General features: G+C 37.5%; 1 protein-coding gene across 1 annotated transcript in view; it reads left to right on the forward strand.

Moving 5' to 3' along the window:
- Positions 1-4,003: 4,003 nt before the first annotated feature.
- Positions 4,004-24,257, forward strand: part of LOC136569493 (coiled-coil domain-containing protein 171-like) — a 44,210-nt gene continuing 23,956 nt past the window's right edge. The window contains exons 1-7 of the mRNA XM_066569883.1: positions 4,004-4,075; positions 10,926-11,093; positions 12,710-12,898; positions 14,101-14,605; positions 15,336-15,452; positions 16,289-16,515; positions 17,148-17,327. Of these exons, the coding sequence (XP_066425980.1) occupies positions 4,004-4,075; positions 10,926-11,093; positions 12,710-12,898; positions 14,101-14,605; positions 15,336-15,452; positions 16,289-16,515; positions 17,148-17,327 (1,458 nt within the window). The remainder of the gene's footprint in view (positions 4,076-10,925; positions 11,094-12,709; positions 12,899-14,100; positions 14,606-15,335; positions 15,453-16,288; positions 16,516-17,147; positions 17,328-24,257) is intronic.

The raw sequence follows: 24,257 nt of genomic DNA on the forward strand, positions 1-24,257 counted from the left end.
TTAACTTACTGCTTCTTCTCCCTTATCCCTTGGAGCCTTGCTCACCTCGTGTGGTGTTTTGGATACAATCTCAACTTAACTTCTTGGACAGAGCACCTCACTTGTGCCCTTTCGTTAGTATTTTCTCCAAGATGTTTTTCTGCTGTTCTTCTTGAGGTTTGACTTCCTGACATCTGACAGGTCTTTTCCATCACTGTGTCCACAAATTCTCTGTGTTTTCCCAACATGTCTCTTCTGGTTTTCTCACCCTTCTCCACCTAGGAAGAAATTTCAGAAGAATAGGATGAATTTGAAGTAAAAATCTCTTAGAAAGTGGTGATCACATAAATGCCAACATAGCTAGTTGTACTCAGTAACATAAAAAAATAATACAAAATATTTTGACTGAGTTTGTGAAATGAAGCAAAGTTCCTAGTAAAACTGCTTTTAGGAAAAGAACTCTTCCTTGGCATTTAAGCTTGCACAGAGAAGTAGATCCAGTATTTCCCTATCTTGGGGCAGCCATTGGGCTGAAGATTTAAATCTCTTGAGCAGCAGTAAATTTCCCCAGAAAAGCTAAGCCTTTGCTCATTAGCCCAAGCTGCCTAAGGTTTTCCTTGAATCATTTTCATGTGGCAAGTGTCTGTCCTTATTGTTACTTAAACTGAGCTTGAAATTAATTGATACAGACTGAAATGTCTCATAACTATTTGGCAATAAGCTAGCCAAGTGTTGCAGAAAAATGTAATTAAGTTATTAAGTTCCCTATGCTATAGAGGCGTCACTTGAAAGAGTTGAATTTTTATTCCTTTCCAAAGGGAGAAGAGCTTCAATTTGAAATCTCATTTGTTTGAAATCTAATTTTCTCAATGCTTTTGAGAAATCTCCAAAGCATTTCTATGTCCTTGTGTGAAAGATGCTACAGGAACACAAGATGTGATTGTTTCTCTGTAGTGAAACTGGAAGTGTTACTGTTCCAGTGTTTCACAGGATACCACAATACACAGAGGAACTTATGTTCATTATACTCTTTTTTTTTCTGAACATGCTTATTTTTTTTTTGTTTGTTTGTTTGTTTGTTTTGTGAACAACAGAAATGAATGACGAACACCAGCAGAAAGCATCAGAGACTGAGAAAATAGTTCAAAGATTTGCAGTGGAGATGGAGAACATCCACAGAGTACACCTTGCTGAGCTAGAATTCCTTTTTAAAGAAAAAGCTGAAGCAGAAATGGCTTTTCAGGTATGATGTAGTAATAGATGGAAAGTTCCATGAGATGCTGGCTGAAAGTTTTTTGATGCCAAGTGTGTGGTGGGTTGGAGTTTTTTGGGTTTAAGGGAGAAAAAAATCCCCCAAATAGCTAAATACTGCAGAATAGTTCTGAAGATTACAGAAGTAATGAAGTTACAGAGTTATGAAGTTACACTTAGTGTGTAATGCTGGTAGTGAAAAACAGAGGAGCTTGTGGACAGGACAGGAGCTGCGGACAGGACCTAATGTCCTTCTCAAAAGAAGCCAGTTTTTATTCAAAGCTGATTCTTGTAAAGGTAGGGCAGGACATAGGCTGTGAAGAAGCCTACTTTTAGATAGAGTTTTCTTTTTTAAGTTGCCAGGGGCAGCAGGGTAAGCTCTGAGTTCTGCCTAACAGTGAGTGGCTGAGTTAGTTTGAGGAGGCTCTGGAAGGGTATTGCCTTCTGTTGTGCACAGTGTTTTGTAGAAGCTACCTTCAGAGAGTTTAATGCTGCATCAAAAATCAGTGTTGAAAAAGTATGCCATGCTCTGTTGAGTGATGTTTGTCCTTGAAAAAGGACAAAAGGAGCAGTGTATGGCTCAGGACATTGTCTTCTCTGTCAGTTCCCTGGCAGTGTTCTCTGACAGTGGTTGTAGAGGAAGGGGTTTTGTTGGTAAATGTATTAAAGCTACAAACTTGTAGGAAATGTAATTCACATGAGTAGACTAAGATTGCCATGAATACATGTAGCTCGTTAAACAGGCCAGAGTGAGCTGTAGGGTTTCAGAATCTTGATGTCACTGGACTCAGAAGTCTTTCAGGACTTTCAAGAATCACTGAAAGGAAAATGTGACTCACTGCTAGGTGCCAAACCCTAACCTGCCTTCAGTAGTAAAAATGTTACATTTTTCCACTTTGCTTTTGTAGCTGCTCCCCTGCCCATCACCCTAGAGTTATGTTACATATAATTATAAAATTCTGGGAAATAAAAAAATCTTACATCTTGATTGTCCTTGACTCGACCGCATTGAAAGCTTAATTCATTTGAGCTTGTCAGATGAACATCAGAAATATCTGGGTTTATAAATGATGACTTTGAATGCATTGCAGTCTTTTGTGTTGTGTATTTATAGGCCCAAATTTAAATCTCCTTGAGTTATTCTGAGTTATAAAATGAAATGAGTTATAAAATGAAAGGAGATTTAATTGTGGTCTTAATACATGCAGAGAAGTGGGATTCTGAGCATGTAGGCAAATCCTGACTGGAAAAACTACACAAACCGTAATTCTGAACTTGGCTGTGAAAATGCTGAGGTAGGCGTGGGAGTGGAGTCATGGAGTATTGAAATGTGCCTCTGGAACGAGCACACAGGAAAAATCACCCTCCCTGCTGTGTGACAGGATCTATTGGGCGGATCCTGGCCCGGGATGGGAGGGGTCGCATTCGCTAGGAAGGGCAATAGCATCACCTCGTGGATAGGCAGGAGTTCATATCCCTGCACGTTTTTTTCCTTCAAATACTTGGGAGAGTGTGTCGTTCACAAACGGTTTAAAAAAAAAAAAAAAAAAAAAAGACCAGCTGTGTTTTTCATGAGCAAATATTTGCAGGTGGCTACGGGGATAGTATTCAACAGTCATATCACCTCCAAAAAGTTCAGAAATTCTTCAAAATTCTGAAATCCTGCAGCTCATGCCGACTTGTTTAACGAGCTTGATATACTCACAACAATTTTAGTTTTCTAATGTTAATTATATTTCCAGTAGAAAATGTTTTTAAATTTTTTGTTGTATTTCACAGCAAACTATCTGTTACTTATTTCACATTTCCTAGCTCACATTTGTTAATATTTGGAAGATAAACCTGAAGGAATAAATATTTCTGTATCTTTCCAGATATAGAGAAGAAATGTTAGAAAATGTAGAAAACAGTTAATTTTGGCTTCTTTATTTATTTATTTTGCATTCTGAAGAGTAGAAAACTGTCTTGCTGGACGTGCAAAGGTAGAGGATTAGCTTAAATTTAATCCAAATTCATATGGACAATGGGGATTTTGTAGCAGTGACTTCATGGAGCTGCAGTGTCCAGTAATGTTAATAATGCTTCCAGCCTCTAGCTGAGTTCAATTTCTGTATGCAGAAATTGAAGTGGGGACCAGATCATTTTATTCTACTGAGGACTTCATATTTCATCAATTTTTAAATTCAGTTTCTAGAAAGAAGAAAATGCTTTTCAGAAAAGCAGAAATCAAAATTATTTAGTCTGTGGGACTAACTGTTTCTAAAAACATCTGAAGTTTCAGCAATCACAATCATAACAAAAATGAACTTTTGTCCCCATGCATAATTTCCCCAAATGCACTCTGTTTCTATCATTGCCACTGAGCTGGGAGACAGAAGAGATTGAAGGGCTGTACTCTTTTAAGGAAAGGTTTCCAGTGGAGATCTGGCTCTGATTTTAGTGTTACCACAGAAGATCATGTTCACAGTGATTTTTGGGCCAACGCAGATTTCTTGGTGGTGAATCAAAAGCACGTCTGCTGTTGGGTAAACACTTCTGTTGACGTGTGCTGGCGTCGTAGATTTTAAAATTCTAACATCATCTTCTGATGCAGTCTCCATTCCTCTCAAACTGCAGCTGAACTCTCAACTGCAATACTTTATCTTAGAAAAAGTGCCTCTTGATGTATTGATTTATTCCTTTACCTATTTATCTTTAGAAAACGAATGCTGCCCTGCAAAGCACTGCCAAGAAGTTGAAGGATTTGGAGGCAGAGCACAGTGGCTGCACCAAGATGCTGAAGCTCCAGGCCGCCTGTCTGGAAATCAAGAATAAACGGCAGGAGAGGCTCCTCCAAGAACTGGAGGTAAAGCTTTCTGCCTGCTGCTGGGAGCCTCAGCAAGCACTGGCACAACTGAGCGGTTTCATTTCTGAGGGGTGAAACCTCTGAGTTAGGCTATGAGTGCCCCGTGTTTGATTAACAAAATGCAGAGCATCACTTGGCAGGAAAGGTGGATTCACAGGTGAATGCTGCGAGCCTGACCTGAGAGTGGTGTTTGAACTGCAGATGGAAAGGGGTTTATGTCACTGGGAAAGTACTCTTAGCAATATGGGTACAGAGGGAGTATTTGCGCAGGATTTGTGACTTTTTTATTTTTTAGTTAAGCATCTTAAGCAGATAGATCTTGTGGGAGGAGGCAAAGCTTAAGCCTTTTGGCTGATGCTTTTGTGGAGTGGGTTTGGTAAGCTCTGTGCAGTGACTTTCTCTTTAATAGGCCTTCCACAGATCTCTGTTTCTCAATTATTTCCTTTTGTGAATGTGTGAGCTTATACATAGTTTAAATTTATTGCCAACAGCTCGTATGTTCATTTTATGTATTAATTTATTTTTCAGTTAATGTTTCCCTAACTGAAGTGCTTGGAGTTAGGATTCAGTCTCACATGCTTGCTCCTTTGCTTTACCTGTCCAAAATCAATGACTTGACTTGTATCTGTGTAACCTTGAGTGTCTTAAATTACTTTTAATATGAATGTCCTTTTCTTCATCTTTCTGGCATCACTTGAAGGCAGAAGTCATTTTGGGGTGTATTGTTCTTTTCAAATCAATCATCAGTCAAAGTGAGATGATGTTTTTGATAGGAAACAATGTAGCTAAAATTTCATGTGGATTTCTATTATAGCAGCTCTGTAGTTACTGCTTCTGCTAAAAACATTTTTTCTATTGAAATACCATGTCCAGGCCTTTAGATAGAGACAGGTATCTGTGACTATGAAAACTGTAGCAAGAACGTAATCCTACATCAATTTCTTTAACTAAACAGAAAATATTACTTTAATATTCTGGATATGTAATTGTTTCCTTTCATTTATTTATTGACATGAGTTTTCACAGTTCCAAAGTGCAAGTAGTTCAGATACCACAGGTTGGTGTATGGAGACCTAATAAACTGAAGAAATTAAGTTGTCTTTGCATGATGTCATCATCTTTCCGGACTTAGATATTTTTAAAATGTACTTTTAGGCAGCTGCAGCGAAAATAAAGAAACTGGAGGATGATGCTGCAGCAGCAAGACGAGCGCATGTAGAATGTAAATACACTACAGAAGTCATGCAGGTAAACTTTTGATTAAATATTTGGTAGAAGTTTGCAGTAAAATGGAAGATGAACTTGTAAAGGTGCAATCTTCCAAAAATGTTCAGACTTCCTTGCTCCAGTGAAAACACTGAGTAGATTTTTTGCAGTGATTGATGATTGTCAAGACTGTAAAAGGTAATAGAAAAATATCTCCTTGATTTCCAGGAGATATGGAAACACATTCTTGTGTTTTAGAATTCAAAGGAGCATTGAAAGAGTGAGGGGAAAGGAAATGTTTCACAATAGTTAAACTGCTGAGATATTCTGTCCTATATCTTTGGAATGGGCACTTAGGTAATTTCAGAGATAGAGTGCATTCTCCCAACTTCTCTAGGTGTGAGATATTAATGCATCCTGAGACTGCAGTTCCAAATGTAACTATTCAGAGTACATTTCAGCTATTACATCTGCTGTTGCCAGAAAAGTTTGAATATATGAAAAAATGTGATATGTATACTTGAATATTAAATTTTTGTATCACTAAACTGTGTCACACAGGGTTTGATCCATTAAAGTAATTAGGGTTTATTAAAAAAACAAAAGTGAAAATCCTGTAAGGTGATTGTTGAGTGATCTTGTAGTGACTAAGGAAGCCTTCCTAGTGGATTTTTGAAGAACTAAATGAGAAAACAAAAGGGAATTTCATTATTTTTTTCTTGTTTTCTGAGGAACACAAACAAGCATTGCCACTTCTTCAGTCATTTTCTTATGACCTTCTCTAAGTACAGGCACTTGGATTTCTGAAGTGATGATTAAATAAATTGTGATGATTCAGGTTTTTTTATTCTCTCTCTACTTTTACAACATACAAAGGAGCTGGAAAAGTAACATTCCGTGAAGTTAGAGATTTATCTTTTATGGGTGAAGACCTCAGAAGGTTTTCTTCCTTGTTTATGTACATGAACAAGCTCCACATGAGCTTTGCTCTGAGTGCAAGTGTAGCTTTTACTGTTAATCCTACCCTTTTATGAGTCTACTTAATGAATAGAATTCCCCTGGAAAACTTCAGTAATATAAATAATGGAAAACAGGAAAATCCAAACACCATGCAAGGAGAACAAAAGGTGCTTTGGGTCAGCATATCTATTTCTTTCTGTTTTGGACTCTATGTATAAATCCATTTTTATGTGTGTTAAATGCTTTCTAATTCCATATAGAATTAATAGAAGATATTCACCTATAAAAAGCAGAACAGAACCGTGAACAGCATTAAAGACCATGGCAGTCTTTCCTAACTTCCTTCAACTGCTTTCTTATCACTTGGTAGTTGAGAATTCAAGAACTGGAAGACATTTTGAATGAAGGGCATCGCGGCAGGAGAGAAGATTTTCCAGAAGGGATAGCAAGGGAAGAGTTCAGAGAGCCAGTAAATGCACTTGAGACAGGAAAAAAAGAGTAAGTTTCCTTTTAAAGCCATTGCAAAATGGCCCTAGACAGCCTCAGTACAACTCGCACTTTACAGTCCCTGCATTTTTCAGTCAGCAGAAAATCTGGTGCAAAGTGCCAAACCAAACTAAAGGTTCAGAACCTGGCAGTCCATTAATAACAGGCCCATATCAGTAACCAAAGGTATTGTGAATGGTACAGATAATAACTGGCCTGCTACAGATTATTTGCCAAACCAAAAATTTTGCAAATCATAGTTATGGTTAGGTCCAGGGTCCAGTAATGGTTGGGGTGAGTGTAGGAAAAGATATCCAGCAGGTCTAGAAAAGATGGCTTTTCTATATACACTTAGATTATTATGAAGACATTGTTTTCCACTTCAGTGAGTCAGTTGGATCTCTAAGACTCCTGTCAAGAAGTTGTGTATCATTTATAGTGGATAATCTTTGTTTTCAACTTTTGAATGGCCGTAGAAAGCTTTAAATGGTTAAAAAGTATCGAAAAGTGTGAGAGCAGAGGAAATCTCTTGGGATGTTTCCTGGCCAGCACAGTCTGCTGTGCCTGTGGTAGCAGAACTTGGGTGAGCTCTCTTTCAGCCTGTATACACAGGTGTTTATGTTGACTTACTCACACAAGGAGCAGTGGAGAAGGAAAAAATTGTTTTCCCACAAGGAAGGAAGTTTGTGGCCTGAGCAACTCATTCAAGATTCATGATTATGGCCATGTTTTTAGTAAAATATTTAAAACTTGAGCTGGAAAAGCCTTTGTCATCCTGTGCAAACATCAATTTGAAGCAAGCTTTTGGCTTTCCTGACACCATGCCTAAATACTCAGGCAATCTTTTAAAATTCTTCCTTGGATTCCCTCTCTGTGCTTCTGTGTCCTTTATGCTATTGCTTGGCCTTGGAGTTTCCTCATCAGCTGCCTGTTTAGTCATGCCAGGCTCTTGATAGATCTGTTTTCCTGAGTGACACAGTACAAGAACAGATTAAAATTCTGGATAGTTTGCTTTAAAAGCCAGACAGAGTAGAGTCAGGCATGTGGAAACCTGGAGAGCAAGAACTGTACTTGAAATCAGCATTGATGATGCAAGATGTGACATGGTCTCTCTGAAGACAGCTGTTGTGTTAATTAAAATACGAAAAATTCTGTTTGTTATATGTAACTTTGAGGCCACATCCATATAATCTTATGAATTGCATGACACGAGGCTTGGTAACTGAAAATATAACCTCTTGCAAAATCTTCCTTAGAAGGAATATAAATTTCTTCATTCAATTAGGAAAGGCAAGCAGCTTCAGAATCCATGTGTGGTGCTAAAGTAGTATCTGTCATATCCATTGATTATCCTTTAAAAGAACACAGTGCATTTGACAAAAGTAATTTTGGTTAAAGTATCTTTTTTGTGGAAACTTTCCAGTTCACAAGGACAGCGTTTATCCTCCGGTGTGCAATGGAAAGACCAGGCTGAGGAAGGGAAGAGAGCTCAAGATGCCAATGCAACATTAGTGGCTCCTCCAGACAGCTTCAGCCTGAAGGAAGGCTCAATAGTAAGGAAAAAAAGCCTCAATAGTAAATAGTAAATAGAAAAAAAAGCTCAGTAGTAAGGAAAAAAATGTGGCACACATTGCTTTGGGTTTTTTAAAGCATACTGTCAAAATATTTACTGTGGGGAGAATTTGCTGCATTTGCTGCGCTGAGCTGTGGCAGAATTCTGCCATTCTCTCACCCTTTTTGTTATTATGTTACCTTTAAAAAAAATTACTACATGAATAAATGTAAGCAATGCCTTGGAGAAGCTAATTTGAAAATATTATTTAAGTATGGGCAGGATGTACTGGCATTCCTAATTAAGGCATTTTGTAGATATTGATGATCATTTCATGTGAAGAATGTTCTTTCTACCTAACTTTTTTGTCAAGTTTCATGAGCTATCATTCTAGAAATGTTTTGTTTTTTTTTTTTAATTTCATACACCCTTTTAGTTTTAGTGCAAGTATTTGACTGTAAAAATTGCTTGAAAATTATTTCAAGCTTTCAGGTGGAAAAGCAGAGGGGATTTTTTGTTGTTGTTTTGTTTTTTACTTGTTTTGCTGTGGATTTGGCACATTGGATGTATTTCGCTGGATTATTTTCTGAAAAATTTCTCCTCTTATATGACCACTTTGGGCTTTTCTACTGTCTTTACTCAGCTACACCTTGAATAACAATTTTGCCATCTCTTTGCACAGCAGCATGGACAAAGGAAAGTTGTCAGCATATTTAGAAAATCTCTCCTTTCATTGTGTGGTTACATTTGCTCTCTTTCTACTCTTAGCAATATACATTTTTTTTGCTGGTGGCTTGGAAACTTCTCCTCTTTCTCTGTCAGAGCTCTGAGCATGGAGGGTACATGAGGTCTGTTCCCTGTGGAGAGGAGCAGAGACCTGCATCAGAGAGTCTTCAGATCTGTGGGTGTCTTTTGTTCAGCTGATGGAGTTATTCCACACTTTGTCTTAGTGCTGTCCACTGCCCAGGCAGATCTGTCATTCATAAACTGGAGACAAATAAAATCAGGATCTTCTTTTTTCTTTCTGGGAGAATAACAGCTCCTTCCATGCAAGCATTAATGTATTAAAAGACATCTGCTGGCCTAGTTAGCCTGAAAAAGTCATTTCATCAGGCACAAAAGGAATGCATACAGAGAAAAGCAACTGTCTGCCCTAACTACAGGCATTAATGATTGCTATTTCTAACTACAAAACACAATTGCAAGCTGCAAATATTCTACTGAAGTGCTTGCTTCCAAACCTGAAGTGCTTGCTAGCTGTTGCTGTGGTAGGAGTTTTCCTTTTTATTTGTATTCCTTAGTAAAATATATGACATGACAAGAACTATGGACAAGATTCCATTCATGATCAAGATTTCTGGTAATGGAAACAGTATTTAATGCTAGACTCAAAATTAATGTTACAGTATTGAAAGGGTAAAAAATAATAATAATTAGCTCACTGTCATATTCATAGAGCTGGTTGTTTTAATTATTTTACTCAAAGGCGTTCAAACCACAAGACTGTCCTGAGCGGGTGATAAAAATATTCATTTTTGGAAGAGTTGTATTAGTGGTTGCCTTATGAGATCAGGTATTTATGGCCTTGGATGGCTTTGCATTTTTCCCAAAGCTGTTTGTATTTGTTTGGGAAGCAGAATTGCCTGTGTGTGATCCTGTTTACTCCACTGAGATAGCTCTGATTTTGCTGCGCAAAATGAAAAAGCAGAAGACTGTAGCAGAACCTAAGTATAGATAACATTTAATATATTGCTGTTGGTCTTTGCTATACCCATGCTTAAATTGGGTAAAAATGTCAGTGCATTTCCTTCCCTTCATTCTCCCTTCCTGCTTTCCTGACCTGTACAGTATTTTTTCATATTTTATAACATTTTTATGCTTCCTGAATATGTTTTTCCACTCTAGTCTGATAATCTTATCTTGATCTCTGACTGTACTAATACAGCATTTGAGAAACAGCTTTCTATTATCTTAACTTTAAAAAGTTTCTAAGGCACTTGTATGTACTAAAAGTATGAAGAATTGAATTTCTACTGCATGCTGTTGTTGCTAAAATTTATTTATAATCTGAATCAAGTTAATATACCACTGATTAAAATCACTGTAAATAAATGAGGCACAGCTTTTGGAGTTTGACTGATGGAGCTGTAGGCCCATTTTGGCCAGCTGTTTAATCATATCTAATCCATGCAAAACAAATTTTTAAAGGAATTTAGAGTGTGTTGTGCTGCCAGGCCAACTGGACAGTTTTCTGTGTGCTGTGCAAGTGTTGGGGCACAATTTGGAGGCACCTCAAGGTATTAACATGGGTGAATGAATTGCATCCACTAGAGCATGGAAATTTTTATCTGTGCCAGGTCATGGTTGTGGCCCCCACAGGACTGGGATTTACTCACATACTTTATTTACATACTGTGTCTAATTAGATAAATTTTGTGAAATCTGTTTTCTTACTCTGCTGTAATATCAGGCAATATTATGGCTGCAATTATTAGAAATGAACTGAGGAATTTTGTGAAGCTGTGAGAAGGAGCCTTGAGGGCTCATTTTCAGCTGCAGGCAGCTCTGCTACCACACATAGGATGCATCTCTTTTGATTTGAACATTGCCCAGCTACAGCAATTAATTTTTTTCTTTGTGTTCCAGAGGGAGATGTCCATCCTCCTGAACACATACCAGACCCTGGCAAATGCCCAGGTGCTTTCCAGACCGACAAACGTCCCCCTGGAAGAGTTACCTTGGGCAGAGCTTTGTGCCCTCTTGCATGAGAATGTTGAAGCCCTGGTCTCGAACTTCAGCAAGGCTAACCAGAGGGTGAGTGTCCCCAGGCATCAGCTGCCTCTGCCGAGCTCAGTGACATTTGCTCATACTGCAGTCTCGTTAAAAAGGACTGATATTCATCCCCCCAAAAGGATTTGGACACTAACAAATGAGCACCATTAATTCTGGCTTGTCCACTGCTCACTTTGTTGCCAGGGCATTTAGATGTGACTGGAGTGTGCATCAAGTCTCTCAGCTCCACCTTCTGTGCAGGATATTCTGAAAGGACAATCTGATAGTAGCCACAGGAACCTAATTAAAAGATAATAAATTCATCGTAGTGATGAAGAAATTCACTGAACCTAGTCATTTACAGTCATAAATCAAGTCTTTCTTTTACTATAATCCAGAGGCCAAATACACTTTCTCCAGGAATATCACCTTTTAATTATGTCTTTATGATTCAGCTGTACTACTTGAAAGAATGCCAGTGTGGGGTTTTTTTGTTGAATTGTAACTTTGGATTATGACATTTTTATTCAGAAACACAACAGAAATACCTATTATAAAACATGTCAGGATCTGTAGGAAGGAGGAGCTGTACTTTTCTGAGTGGTTTTAAAGCAAGTGAGCTTACATGGCCTTTCTCCCCAGAAAGCCTTCTGTTTTATGAAGGAAAAACCCCTTTTTAAATAACTCAGCTGGCTCCAGAGACTAAGCTATGCCTAAAGAGCTCTTTAGGGTATCACTTTGTGTTCTGGTTTATTTCTCTTTTGAAGTAGATGAGGAAAGGGAAGGGAAGGTGAACACTGCTGGCAGCGTTTGTAGGGCTTGTGTCTTATTGTTGCTTGCTTTTTAAGTAAGCATTGTTATTGAGACTGATTATGAGGTCTTCTAGGGCTTTTCTCATGTACTTAGCAGCTTTTCTGGGATTTTAGACTGGGCTGAAAAAACTTTTTTTCCACACAGTTCAGTGTGGTCTATCTGGAAGTATCTCGATATTTTCTAGGAGCAGAAAGTTCAGGTGGGTGCATTTGAGGATCATTGTTGGCTTGGTTCATTCCTCCATTTAGCTTGCATGAGGTGCAGTGTTCAAGCACAAGAGTGAATCCCTTCATGTTTGTTGAAAATACATCCTAAAATACATCCTAAACGTATGAGCTACTTGTAAGGAAAAAATTCTCTGTGCTAGAATTCCCTGAAATTGTTTTAAAACTTAATAATAATCTGGAATGTCTTGGCTTTTCAACAAAAGAAAAAAACCAAAACCACAAACAAAAAAATTAAAGGCTGTGTTTTAATTATTGTTTGCAATCATCACAAACTTCTAAAGGATATACTTGGATTACTAATTTACTAAAATTTAATACAATCATTAAAAAAAAAACGTATCAAGTGTCTGGCTCAGGTTTCCTGCAAAGAGGGTGACAAATATCTCTGCAAGCTGGTAGAAGGATAGCAAAACCAAAACCAAATAAAATACTTTGTTTCAAAATATTTTTCAGGTTTTTTTTTGAGAACCAAGTAATTCATCTGTTGTGAAAGGGTTTTACTTAGTTTTAATAAAAATATTGAAAAAACTGCAGTTTAGATTTGATGCTGGAATAGTCTGTGCTTAACTTAAAGTGAAAAGGTAAATAATAATTTCTTCTTAAATGCTTGTCACACAGATATCTCACCTAGAATATATTTGCAAGCACAAGACTGACACTATGAATGACCTTCAGCAGAACCAGGAGGAGGCTTTGGAGAAAATGTCTGAACAATTAAAAGCACAGGAACGCTGGTGGCAGAAAGAAAAGCAATATCTTGAACAGCAGTACTCAAACGTCCTTGCAGAATTTCATGCAAGATCACAGGTATGGTGCTGTGAACTTCTACTTGTTTTTTCTTTAAAAATTGAATGGATTATTTCAATAGTTGAAGCCTCTTAGCAGTTAAAGGTCATTTGGGAATTTTAGTATACATTTAAAGTTTGAAAAAATCCAAAACCAAACAACAAGCCAACCCATCCCTGTGCTAATATTACCATCACTTAAAATAAGAAATCAATTACTTTGATCAAGCATTTGTTGAAGAGAATTTAGTCTTCAGGCCCAGCTGAGAAGCCTGATTTCATCTACAGATGGCAGTATTCTTTTTCTGAGAATGTTAAAGCTGTAAGATCAAATTGGCTTGTTTTGAGAATTACTGAGGGCAGCAGCTACTTTTTCAGCATCATCATTTGCAGAGATTGTAGAGAATAACAATAATGTGGTATCACCTGGGGATAAATTTAGTTACATATGTACTGACCCTAAGAGCAGTGGTAGATTTCAACGGTGTTAAGCAACTCTGTTTTTCTGATACTACAGTGAGGAGTGGCCTAAAAGTGTGAAACTGTCACTCCTTATTAGATGAGTTATTTGCAATCCAGAATGTTCCCTGTTATTCCACAACCACCATTTACTGTCTTTATCATCACACTCCTTCGCACCTGTTTCAATTAAAAGCGATGTGAATAAAGGAAATAGATGTCCCTTGTTATTTGTGAGTTACTGCAACTTACTTCACAGAATAATGCTGTATTTGATGCAGATTTCAGGGCTGGAAGTCTTTGCATGCTGAAAAATTTAATCTGTCTACTTTCATGTTCCAGACTTCCTTATGTTTTTCCTCTCACTTACACTGGTTTTCTGCTTAGTACAGCAGTGTTCTCTCTGAAATTGGAGGATGTTATTACCATTGTTAAGTCAATTCATAAAACTGTCTTGTGGGCTGACAGGTGGTGTTGGACCTTCTGTGAGCTGTCACGGTGTTGGTGGATTGTTTTCAGAAATCAGGAGTCCATTTACAGTTGATGATCGTGTAAATTTCCCTCCTACCACTTTTTTTGTTTCATACATCTGATTCTGTAATTCCTTACTAGAAGAGACACTTTCATCACGATTATTACTAACAACTTTTGCTCCTTTAATGCATCATTTGAATGGCAAAGCTAAATTTTCTTTTCATTCATGTCTAGGTAAAAACCATGTAGTTAATGTTTCTTCCGTTATTGTTTGGTTTGTTTCTGTCGCAGGAATGTGAAGAAACAGTGCAGAAAATGAGGCAAAAACTCTATGGCCTTGAACAACTCTCTGACAAACTGGCCCAGGAAAACGAATCCTTGAAAAATTCATTATTAGATGCTTTCAAGGCACGCTCATCCCTGCTGGCAGCCTGTGCGCTGCTGTCAGGGGCCCTGTGCTCTCTCTACGGCCGACTGTGCGCCACGTCTTGCCAAAGAGACATTCTCCAGGAACAGGTGAACCAGCACCAACTCCTGAACCACAAGATCGTCAGCCTCCTTTATGCTCTCCCTGCTGTGGTGGAAAGAAACCAGGACGAAGGCAGGCTGAGGCAGAGAAGAGCCAAGAACCTGGTTTATGTGTTCCGAAGAGCTGTGATCGCAGTTCTGGCTGCTAACAGGCTGAGGGCTCTGGCCCGATATTCTTGTACATTTTTCATCTGGACAGATGGATGCAGAGGAAGCTCTGGAATTCAAGTTTGTCTGGGAGAATCCAGAGGCAGGCATCCTGTGCCACGTAAGTGAAATGTTCTTAAAGAGTTAAATCAAATTACATGCTTAGAGAATAACAAAGAGTAATATTATTATTACTAGGGCATAAAGACATATTTAATGACATTTTGACAAATGCTATTTACGGATTTATGATTTTTATATTGCTTGACGAATTTATTTCACTCTAAGAGGAAATGCCTAGTCTTATGTTAAGCACTGCAGGTAAAATTGCAATTATGCACATGAACTCAACACTATCTGATATTTTTGATATTTGTTTTATGGATTTCAGAATTAGGTGCTACAGCATCTTCTCTGTGGTAAATATCTTGCAATGTTCCCATTTTTTTTTTTTTTTTTTGGAAAAGTTATTTCCTCTTTTTTTAAAAATAATTTTTAATATTTATTTCCTAAAAATCCACAAAAATTGCTTTCTGATTCAGATAAAATATTAGCATAGGATTTCAAAATTTTCTTTAGAGATTATGTCTAGATTGCCCCTTTCTGTTGCCAGACCAGTTTATATTTCCCTCTACAATGATAAATGGTATTAAAAATGTTTTCCAAATTAGAAGATTCATCTACTTTTTTTTTTTTCGTCATTCTGGAAGCATGCTTAAAACAGTCTAAATTGTCCTGACTAATTTCTTGTTTAATGCTAATTTTTGGTTAATTTCTGAAAGAGCTGGAGATAGCAGTGTGCCATATTTTAGTGATTTACTTATCCCGTTAGCTGCAATTCTGTTTCACAGGTTTTGGAGAGGAAGGAGTTGACTGTATTGAAGCAGTTAACTGGTTGTCTAGCTCTAACCTCTATACCGCAATAATCAGTTCCATCTCAGAACTGGAGGGTGTTCTCAGCAACCAAGGTAATTTTAACTGTATATTGTTGTAGCAGAAATATATTTTAAAAATAAATAAGTCAGGTGGTCATATCATTTTCATTTTTATGATTTTATCTAAACTATTCTGGATCATAGCTCTGAAGAGATATTTCTGATATTTATGATAGATGCCTTTGACTAGAGGTTATGTCCTGAGCTAGTCAATACAAATTGTAGTGGGGCTGTTTCCCTGAAAGAGTAATTTGATTCCAGGGTAAAATAATAACTCTTTTCTACATTCTCTGAATGATCACATTTCTGTACTGTTGGAACAGATTACTTTTCTTAAGCAGCTGATAGGATATTTTATGCTTTCAGTATATAGAGTCATGGAAGCAGAAGGCTGGAGAGTGTTTCTGGAGTTTATTTACAGTGAGAACTGATACAGGTTCCCTTGGTTCATCTGCATTTCTGCCATCCCTGGTTCTTTATTAACCTCTAGTTTTAGAGTCCCCACGTTTTTGTCACAGAAGAAAGGATATTAGAAGAGGGATAATTTATGTGAATAAAGGGAAATAGCAGGAGAAAGACAAGATGATGCATTTTCCAGAAGCCTAAACACTAAATTGGTATCAAAGTTGCCATTGAATCAAATGTCCTTCGATTCAGTTTCAGGCACTTTCTTCTTTGATCATGCCGTTTTCAAGAAATTGAATTCATATCCTTTAAAAGCAAAGTTAGAACAGTGGTTCAGATTCAGCATTCTGTGTTTCAGAATATTTACAGGTTCCATCCTGTAGAAGTGAAAAAGAACGTGATATTACAAGGAATGGGAACTAATAACCTGCTCGATGTTTCCTTTTTGTTGTTTTTTCTTAAAGATTCAGAGCTCTGGCTTTCTAGTAACTCGCTGATCGGCACAGCCAGGAACTGCTTTGCAAAACTGATGGACAACCTGAGCGTTCTGATGGAGACAGTTCAAGGGAACGCTCGTGGGTGCAGAGCCTACCTGGAGAGGGACTCGCTGATAGAGAGGCTGGCTCGTGGGCTCCAGAGAGTAAATGCCCAGGCCCTGGAAGCTGGATTCCATGACAGACTGCCCAGCACAGTAAGCAGATTTACAGTCCTCCTCCATGGAAACAGAAGGTTTACAGCAACGGTGAAGCTCCCTTGATAGCAGCATTTATTTGGTTTCAGGCTGGTGATGAGTCCATGACAGTCAAGTGCTACTATGTGGACACTCAGAAGTAGATTTGTCACACGTTAGGGTGTGAATAGGTCTTTTCTTTTATTGACAAAGAATTTTTGGAGGAGGTTTATTGTATCCAAGTAAAAGATTTTTTTCAAGTCCTATCAGATCTGTATTAGCTTATAATAAGAAATTTGCTTTTGGCTTGATGTAAATGTTAAGGTTGCTTTTTACTATTGTTTTCTCCTTTCTCATGTTTACCATCCTTTCTTTCAGTAAAGATAACCTTCTTCCCTTTAACCAAAATGAAAGGATAAACTCTTTCTCTAATAATCTTCATAGTAAACCTTAGGTGAAAATAGTACTTCCTTGTAAACAGAATTTGCAGTAACCCTTGGTAGGTGAAAGGTTCAGACTTTTGTATATGTCTTTTAGAGATGGAGGAAAAAATGATAGTTTTGTCTTCACTTTCTTGGGTCTTAAATATTATTCATTTTATTGCTAAAATAGCAGATTTTATAGCCCATCAACTTGTTTCTGTTTGCTGACAGAGAAATATAGCAACTTTGCAGCAAGAAATATTTGAATTTTCACGAAGGCTTCATGCAGCAGAGGTAGAGTCCCGCTCACTGCACCTGCAGCTTGCAGAATGCAGATGGGCTTTCAATGAGATGCAAAAAGATGCTGAAAAAGCCCGCAGACTGCAGACCCAATTAAGTGAAGCTCAGCAAGTAAGTGCATTTGACTTGGAGGCTCTCTTGCTTAAAAGAGATCCTACTTTCTACACATTTTTTGATTTGTGTTTTTTTGGAAAACAAGCATAAAATTGATTTCCTTTCAATAGAATTTTCCAGAAAAATTGTCCAGTAAATGTCACTAAACTAGAAGACAGATGTATTTGGAAATACCCTTTTTCCACTGGAGTTTCCTTTTGATTTGTAGAAGGAGGTATCCTGTATAAATTAGAGTTTGGTCTTCAGCAATGCAGGTTCTCCCATTTGTTGGAAATGTTGATGTGATTTATGTATCCTAAAAGAAGATTTCACTTCCACAGAGTAAAGTCAGCTGGAATGAACATATTCAATAAGACTGTTCATGAGAAGTTCATGAAATACAAATGCAGCAGTTTAAACTCTGAATGGATGTTGACAAATAACATAATAATGGATGTTGTTATGATAAAAACAATACAAATTTTACTGGGTCTGTTTCCCTGAAGAAGTAACTTTATGGCAGGGGGAGAAAAAGCCTTCTCCAACATTCTCAGTAGCACAAATGCCCAAAATTCCCCTGAGTCTTTTGCTGTTGGTGATTGACTTACTGAGACACTGTGGGTTCCCTAACCTGAAGCCTAGTTGGTAGAACCTGTCAGGGTGTCCCAATCCAAACACTTCCAAGCAGAGAATATCTGCTAGATGATGTCTCACCCATTGTCCTTCCTGTTCCTAGCTAGTGAAATGGATTTTTTTTTTAACTCAAAAATGTCTAATCATCTTCAGTTTTGTTCCTAACAGGTTTTATTCCCTTAGTGTTTTGGGACAGTTAGATGAAACTTGTCACATTTTAGATTGTAGTTGAAATGTAGATGATGACTTTCCTTGAAGAATTATTTCTTCTATCTGGAACAGTTTTTGGAGGAGAAGAGCAGTCCACAAAGGTGTTTACAAGGATTAATAAGCTATCCACTAAGTTTTTGAACATTGATCTGTCTATTTTTCCTTCTAAATATTGAAGTTTTGCATCCTAGGGTGCTACTTTGACAAGAATAATGAATGACAAGACTTTCCATGAATGTTCTTTATAAAAACACAGCAATTAACTGGTCTGCCATTTTACTGTTCAGTGATCTGTCTTCATGTTAAAAAAACCTCAATACTAATCCAAGCATGCATTTGTTTTGGAATTTGCTAGGTTTGCAAGTGGAACTCACTTAGTGGTAGGGAAAACACTGAATATAGTTACAGAATCAGGCACAACTTCTTTCTCTTTCCAGAGAATCAACCAAGACAATATACATGAGGAGTTAGATAATGCTTTGCAGCATGAGCATGAGGCACAATTGCTTTTACAGGTACAGCAGCAAGGGATTCAGGAGCTGAGTAATAGACTGGAATTGCACTCATGTACCAACAAAGATAGAAGTCAAGTCTCCAATGTACCTCTGATGGTAATGTTATTCTTCTGGAACAGTCACCAGAGTTTTACCTTCTGTTAAATAAGCCAAATAGTGCAGTCCTTGTATAAATAAAATAACGGGAGTAAATACACACGCACTACTCAGTCTGCTGAGAATTTTAGTCTACTGAGAAAACACTTCAAAGACTCCATTTTTTTTCTTAAGCTATGGATGTTTTATTTTTAACAATTAAGAAAAAAGTCTTCAGTGGGGGTTTGATTTGGGCTTTTAACCTACAATCATTTTGTTTTCTAAAACTTATTTATACATAGGAAATATACTAAAAACTGGGGGGGGGGGGGGGTTCTGAGTCATTAATGCTTTTGCTAGGAAATTCATAAAACCTTAGGATGCAGTGGTCCAAATCTACTCCACAATCAATTTGTCTTCCATGTTGGTCAGTAGCCAGTGGCATAAAGTGAAGTTTATTTGGGCTAAATAGCAACTCTGCTCTCTGCTGGCAGAGCCTCTCTAATGCAACAGAAGAGCTGAGGAGAAGAGACCAAGTTCTGGATCACCAGAATAGACTCCTGAAAGACACAGAGCAGGACCAGCAGCGGCTGCAGGAGACTCTCCAGGAGGCAGAGCGTGCCATCCAACAGGGAGCAATGTGAGCCCTGGGGTGCAGGGATGTCACTTAAAATGTATAAAAATTTAAATTCCTACTTCCATGGGCAGAGTTTTAGCCCTGGACTATGTAAGGTTATAAGAGAAAAGTACATCTGTCTCCTTTTTTTTTGAAATTCAGACATAGTCTTCTAAAAACAAAAGTGCTAGTTCAAAATACTAGGTCATACATTTTATGCAGTTATCCCCTAATAGTGCTCCAAATTCTGGGTGCTGAAAGAACTGGCAAACAAAATACCTGTGCGATCTTACTGATCTGACAACATCTCTTTGGCAGATCCTTAAAGTACTGTTTATTTAAGAAATGATTGTTTGTTCTCTGTGTTTCCACGCCATCTTGTTATAGGCAGATACAATTTATTTATAGTAAATACAGAAGCATCAGCTAGGGGACAGGTCTTCACTGCCAAAGGGACTGAAACCCATTTTGGATCTCGCCTTTCCTGTGGTACAAGACAGATCTTCCTGCTGATTTCAGGGAGTTTTGGATTTACACCTAATCCCCACACCACTTACACCATCACCTGGAATGGCAGGAAAGGCTCAGGCACTGGTTTTGAAAAGACTGGTAGTCAAAAGGAGCCCCCTTGACTTGAAGGAGCTAATTACTAACCAATTCTTACACCATATAGTGAGATTAAAATAAAACAACAACTTTGCAGACTTTGTTTTCTAATACTTAACCGTAGTATGAAGCATGTATTATGAATATTGTTGTTCCATGGCTAGGATCTAAAAGAATTTTAGTCATACATGGGTTCATTTGACCTCTGAAGACCAACATCTGAGAAGCTGTAAGGGCTTTATGCACGAGGGAAATAATGCAATTTGTATAATCCTCCATGAAATGTTTAACAAGCTAATTAAAATGACAAATGTTATTTGGTAGGATTTGATCAAAGCAGCTGTCACCTGCAGAAGGATTTGTTCTAGAAAGCTTGCCCTTTCCATCCTAATCACCCCAATCTATTTTGGACATTCTTCTTTGTGGCCACACATATATCCAGAAAAGATTATTTTCATGTGAAGAGACTTTAAAAATGGCATTTTCTTTCTGTATATAGCAACTGAAAACCAACAAAGATAACTTTTCCTTCATTGTTCTAGCAGCTCTTCACAACTAATAGGGTTTTTTTCTCCCTTTGGAACATATAAACAAAGCAGGTGAAATAAACAGAATCTGTCAGTGTTTTCCAATACAAGAATATAATTCCATCCTGCTAGAGACTTTTTATGACCTCTATATCCAAGCCATGATAGTTGTTCATTGATAGGCATATAATCACATCAGCTTTAATTGCTTATCCTCAACAGAAGCATCTTTCATTTGGAAATACACCAAATGCACCAACATGAACTATTTTTAGGGTTTGCATTGGAGATATGAAAAAGAGAGAAAATCCTAACAGTTTATTATCAATTATTTTACAAGACATCAAAACCATAAAGTAGCTGAAGATTAATTTGTACATTGGAAGAGCTTCAGTTCTATAAAGTTTCTCCATTGTTTTGTTTTGTTTTTTTCTTTTATAATAGAGACGAAGAGTTGATCATTAATCATATAAAAGCTGCGGAGGCCACCCTGAATGAGGTATGAATTTGAAGTGCTCCCTCTGATTTGTGTTCCAAACATGCCAAACTCTTAGAACTGTTTATTCTCAGGGGAGGAGAAAATTTGTTGCAAAGCAACTTCCTTTCCTTAGAGTTCCAGTTTCCGCCCTCAACTTCTACCATCTTAAAAAACTATAGTGGAATAAAATGCAAGTTTGTAGTATACACACAACTTGTTCTAAATGTAGAAGTTATGACAAAATTCACTTTCCTTCCCTAGCTGAGCACTATTTCTGGTTGCCAAGACTAATGCAACATACAAAAAATTAGTAATTGTTGTGGTTAACCCTCTACTGAATAATGAGAGATCACATACTTTGTGGCTATAAAACATTTGGCTTTGTGTCTGCTACTTTAACCTCTGAAAATTATTAATAGGAAAAGAAAATTCAGGAAGTCATAATCTGTGGTCAGAAACTTCCATGGTATTTTTTTAAAGCTCATTTTAAATTTAATAATAATCTCAAGTTTTCTCTCTGACTTGTACAAATGTGGCCTGGTATAGGACTATTTGAAGGTCCAACAAAGCTATACATATTAATTATTTTAGGAGAAAGGAATATTTTCAACTATAGCTCTCATGGTAGATGGTTTTATAACTGCTTTTAATCTACAGCAGCACAGAGCAAAAGAAATGTTTTCATTACCTTGGAGTGTCGATTTCCCTTACTACATCTTTAATTCCTAGTAAAATGGGAATCTCTTCTATATTTTAGTTTCTGTATTCACCAAAACTGTTGTTAACTTTATTTTCAGATATCTTTTTCAAGTCTCTTTCCTTTAATGCTCATGGAAAGTGACAGAACCTAAACTGCGTGGTTCACCTACAGCAAACTGTGCTGATAAGAAATTTCCTTTGTGCCACCACCATCTTCATACTGGCTTCTTTCAAACTTTGGAAGGGAATGTCATGCAGCAAGTGCTGTGTTTTTACAGTGATAGATACGTCGTCGTGCCATGTCCTTGGCCTTTCTCTTTTCAGGGCAGGGTGCTTTTTTCTTTTTTTGGTAGCATTCTCTCCCAGCACTGTGAATGAGGGATTTATTTGCAATGAAAATTCAATCAGTCGGACTTTTTTCATGGATGTTAGTTCCAGTGATCAAAGCAAGTCCACTCAATGGGCTCAAGGGGACACAGTTCATCCCCGCTCGTGTGTCTGAAGGAGAATTACCACTGATGCTGGGGTATTTTCCCTTTAGGTCAGAGACGAGGCTGTGGCATCAGATGCTGCAGCAGCCGTGCCACTCCCCAGCCTGAAGACCCTTTCAGAGGAAGCAATGAGAGACAGGCCAGAGGCTGCATCATTCCAGGTTAGAGTCTAAAACCAATCCTGTTTGTTTTTTTTTTTTTAATTTTCTTTCTTTTTTTGCATCTGAGCTGCAACAGGCAGACAGATTATGCTCTGAGCATGTGGAGAGCAAAAAGCTTCAAAAGTATTGCAGTCAACAGTTGAAAGAATTTCCATGTATACGCTTGCACATGGTATTTCAGAGATGATGTCAACTTTCAGTTTTACAGTTACGGTATTAAATAATGGATGGGAAAACAAACATGGACAGAAGTATATATATTTGGAAATTAATATCCCTCTATCCTCGTCACTTTTTTTCCCATTAATATACACAAGACTAATTAAAAAACCCCACAAACAAAACCAAAACTAAGATCCCCACAAAAAAGCAAAACCAACCAAACAAAAAAGATGAGATGTTCGGGCTCCTTCTTGGTCAGACTTTTTCAACCCACGGTTCTAGAATTAACTATAGTGTTTAGAGCATTCCTCATTTAAAAGAGATTGCTATTTAGAATGTTTAAATATAGAAGCTATTTTGCTTATGTAGGTTTAAAGACTTGCACATTTCAAAATACTATTTTTTTTAGGACAAAACAATGAGTGGAAAAAAAAGAGAAATTTACCAATAATGTGCCATATTTTCAGCTCTGAATGCAGATTCAGTGCCATGCATCCTTATTGTTTTTAAGTTTGGTCTTCTACAGAAACTATCCCTTAGTCTTTATAGTTGCGCAGAATACATTAGTGCTAAGACAGAATTTTTTTCCCAATGAGAGAACAAAAGGCAGAGTGAGTACATATTTCTTTCATTGTACTTCTCTGTCTGAATTAGAGAGAGGGCAGGTAATCAAGTAAAGTGCAAGGAACTTAGGCAAGGTAATTATTGTATACAGTGTGTAAGCTTCTGCAGTAATTCCTTCCAATTTATTGTAGATTTTCTGTTCTAATGCAGTATATAATTACAGGATCAGGGTCACAAAATCAAACATTCAAGAAAGGCAGATTCTAAACTGGAAATTTCTCACCGTTGCCCTCTTGCATGCTTAGAAACATTTCAATGTGATAAAGATATAAATTATGTGCGCATTATTGTGTTTCCACACAAAAATATGGACATATGAAATATATAATGCCTTCAGATTCCGATTAAGCTTAATTAGCACAGATGAACTTTTCTGTCAAAAGGCAGAATTTCAAATTTTTCCCCAGTACAGTGATGATCCATTTTAGAGCTGCACAAAAGGTCCCATGGGTGGCATCTTTCCACAGGAGGCATTGTGGCAATTACCAGCTTTAAAATCCTGCTTTTCTAATTTGGTAGTGGATGCTGCTTTTTTTTTTTTTTTTTTTTTTTAAGTCCCATCTCAACTCCCATTCTTTTTTGACCTCACAATGATTGCAGAAGCACCTGCAGCCTGTTCCCTCTTTCTCTCCAGAAGAGAACCATAAACACAAAAAGTTGCATTTCATATTTGCACAAAGTGCTTGTGGTATAAATAAGATAGTACAGTATGTGCTGGGGAGCTCGCTGGTGGGGCAGAACTGTGAAGTTCTTGTTCACCTGGCAGCCTCAGGTGCACTTGGTAACTCAATACATATACAAACAGCAGCAATGGCTCACAGTCTGTGTCACTGTGAACTTCCTTTTCTCCACACCTTTTCCTCTTTCTCCCTTTTCCCTCTCTCTCTCATCTGCCCTCATCTCTAGTTCCTGTTTGATTCCTTTCCAAGCACATTATTGAGGTTTTATGATAAAATTTGCCTTTTTATAGACAGAGGTCACCTAATGGATTTTAGTTTACTCCATGCCAAACTGTATTAAGGGCAATCCTGTAATCTTGAGTGAGGTAAGCATTTAGGAATCATTTTAGGGACACTTGTCATTGAAAGCAATGGAGTTGTTTGCAGGAACATCCTCTAGAACTGCCTTAGTTAGTCTGTGATGAGCATATT

Source organism: Molothrus aeneus (genome assembly GCF_037042795.1).
Source record: "Molothrus aeneus isolate 106 chromosome Z unlocalized genomic scaffold, BPBGC_Maene_1.0 scaffold_33, whole genome shotgun sequence".
NCBI classification, from domain to species: Eukaryota; Metazoa; Chordata; class Aves; order Passeriformes; family Icteridae; genus Molothrus; species Molothrus aeneus.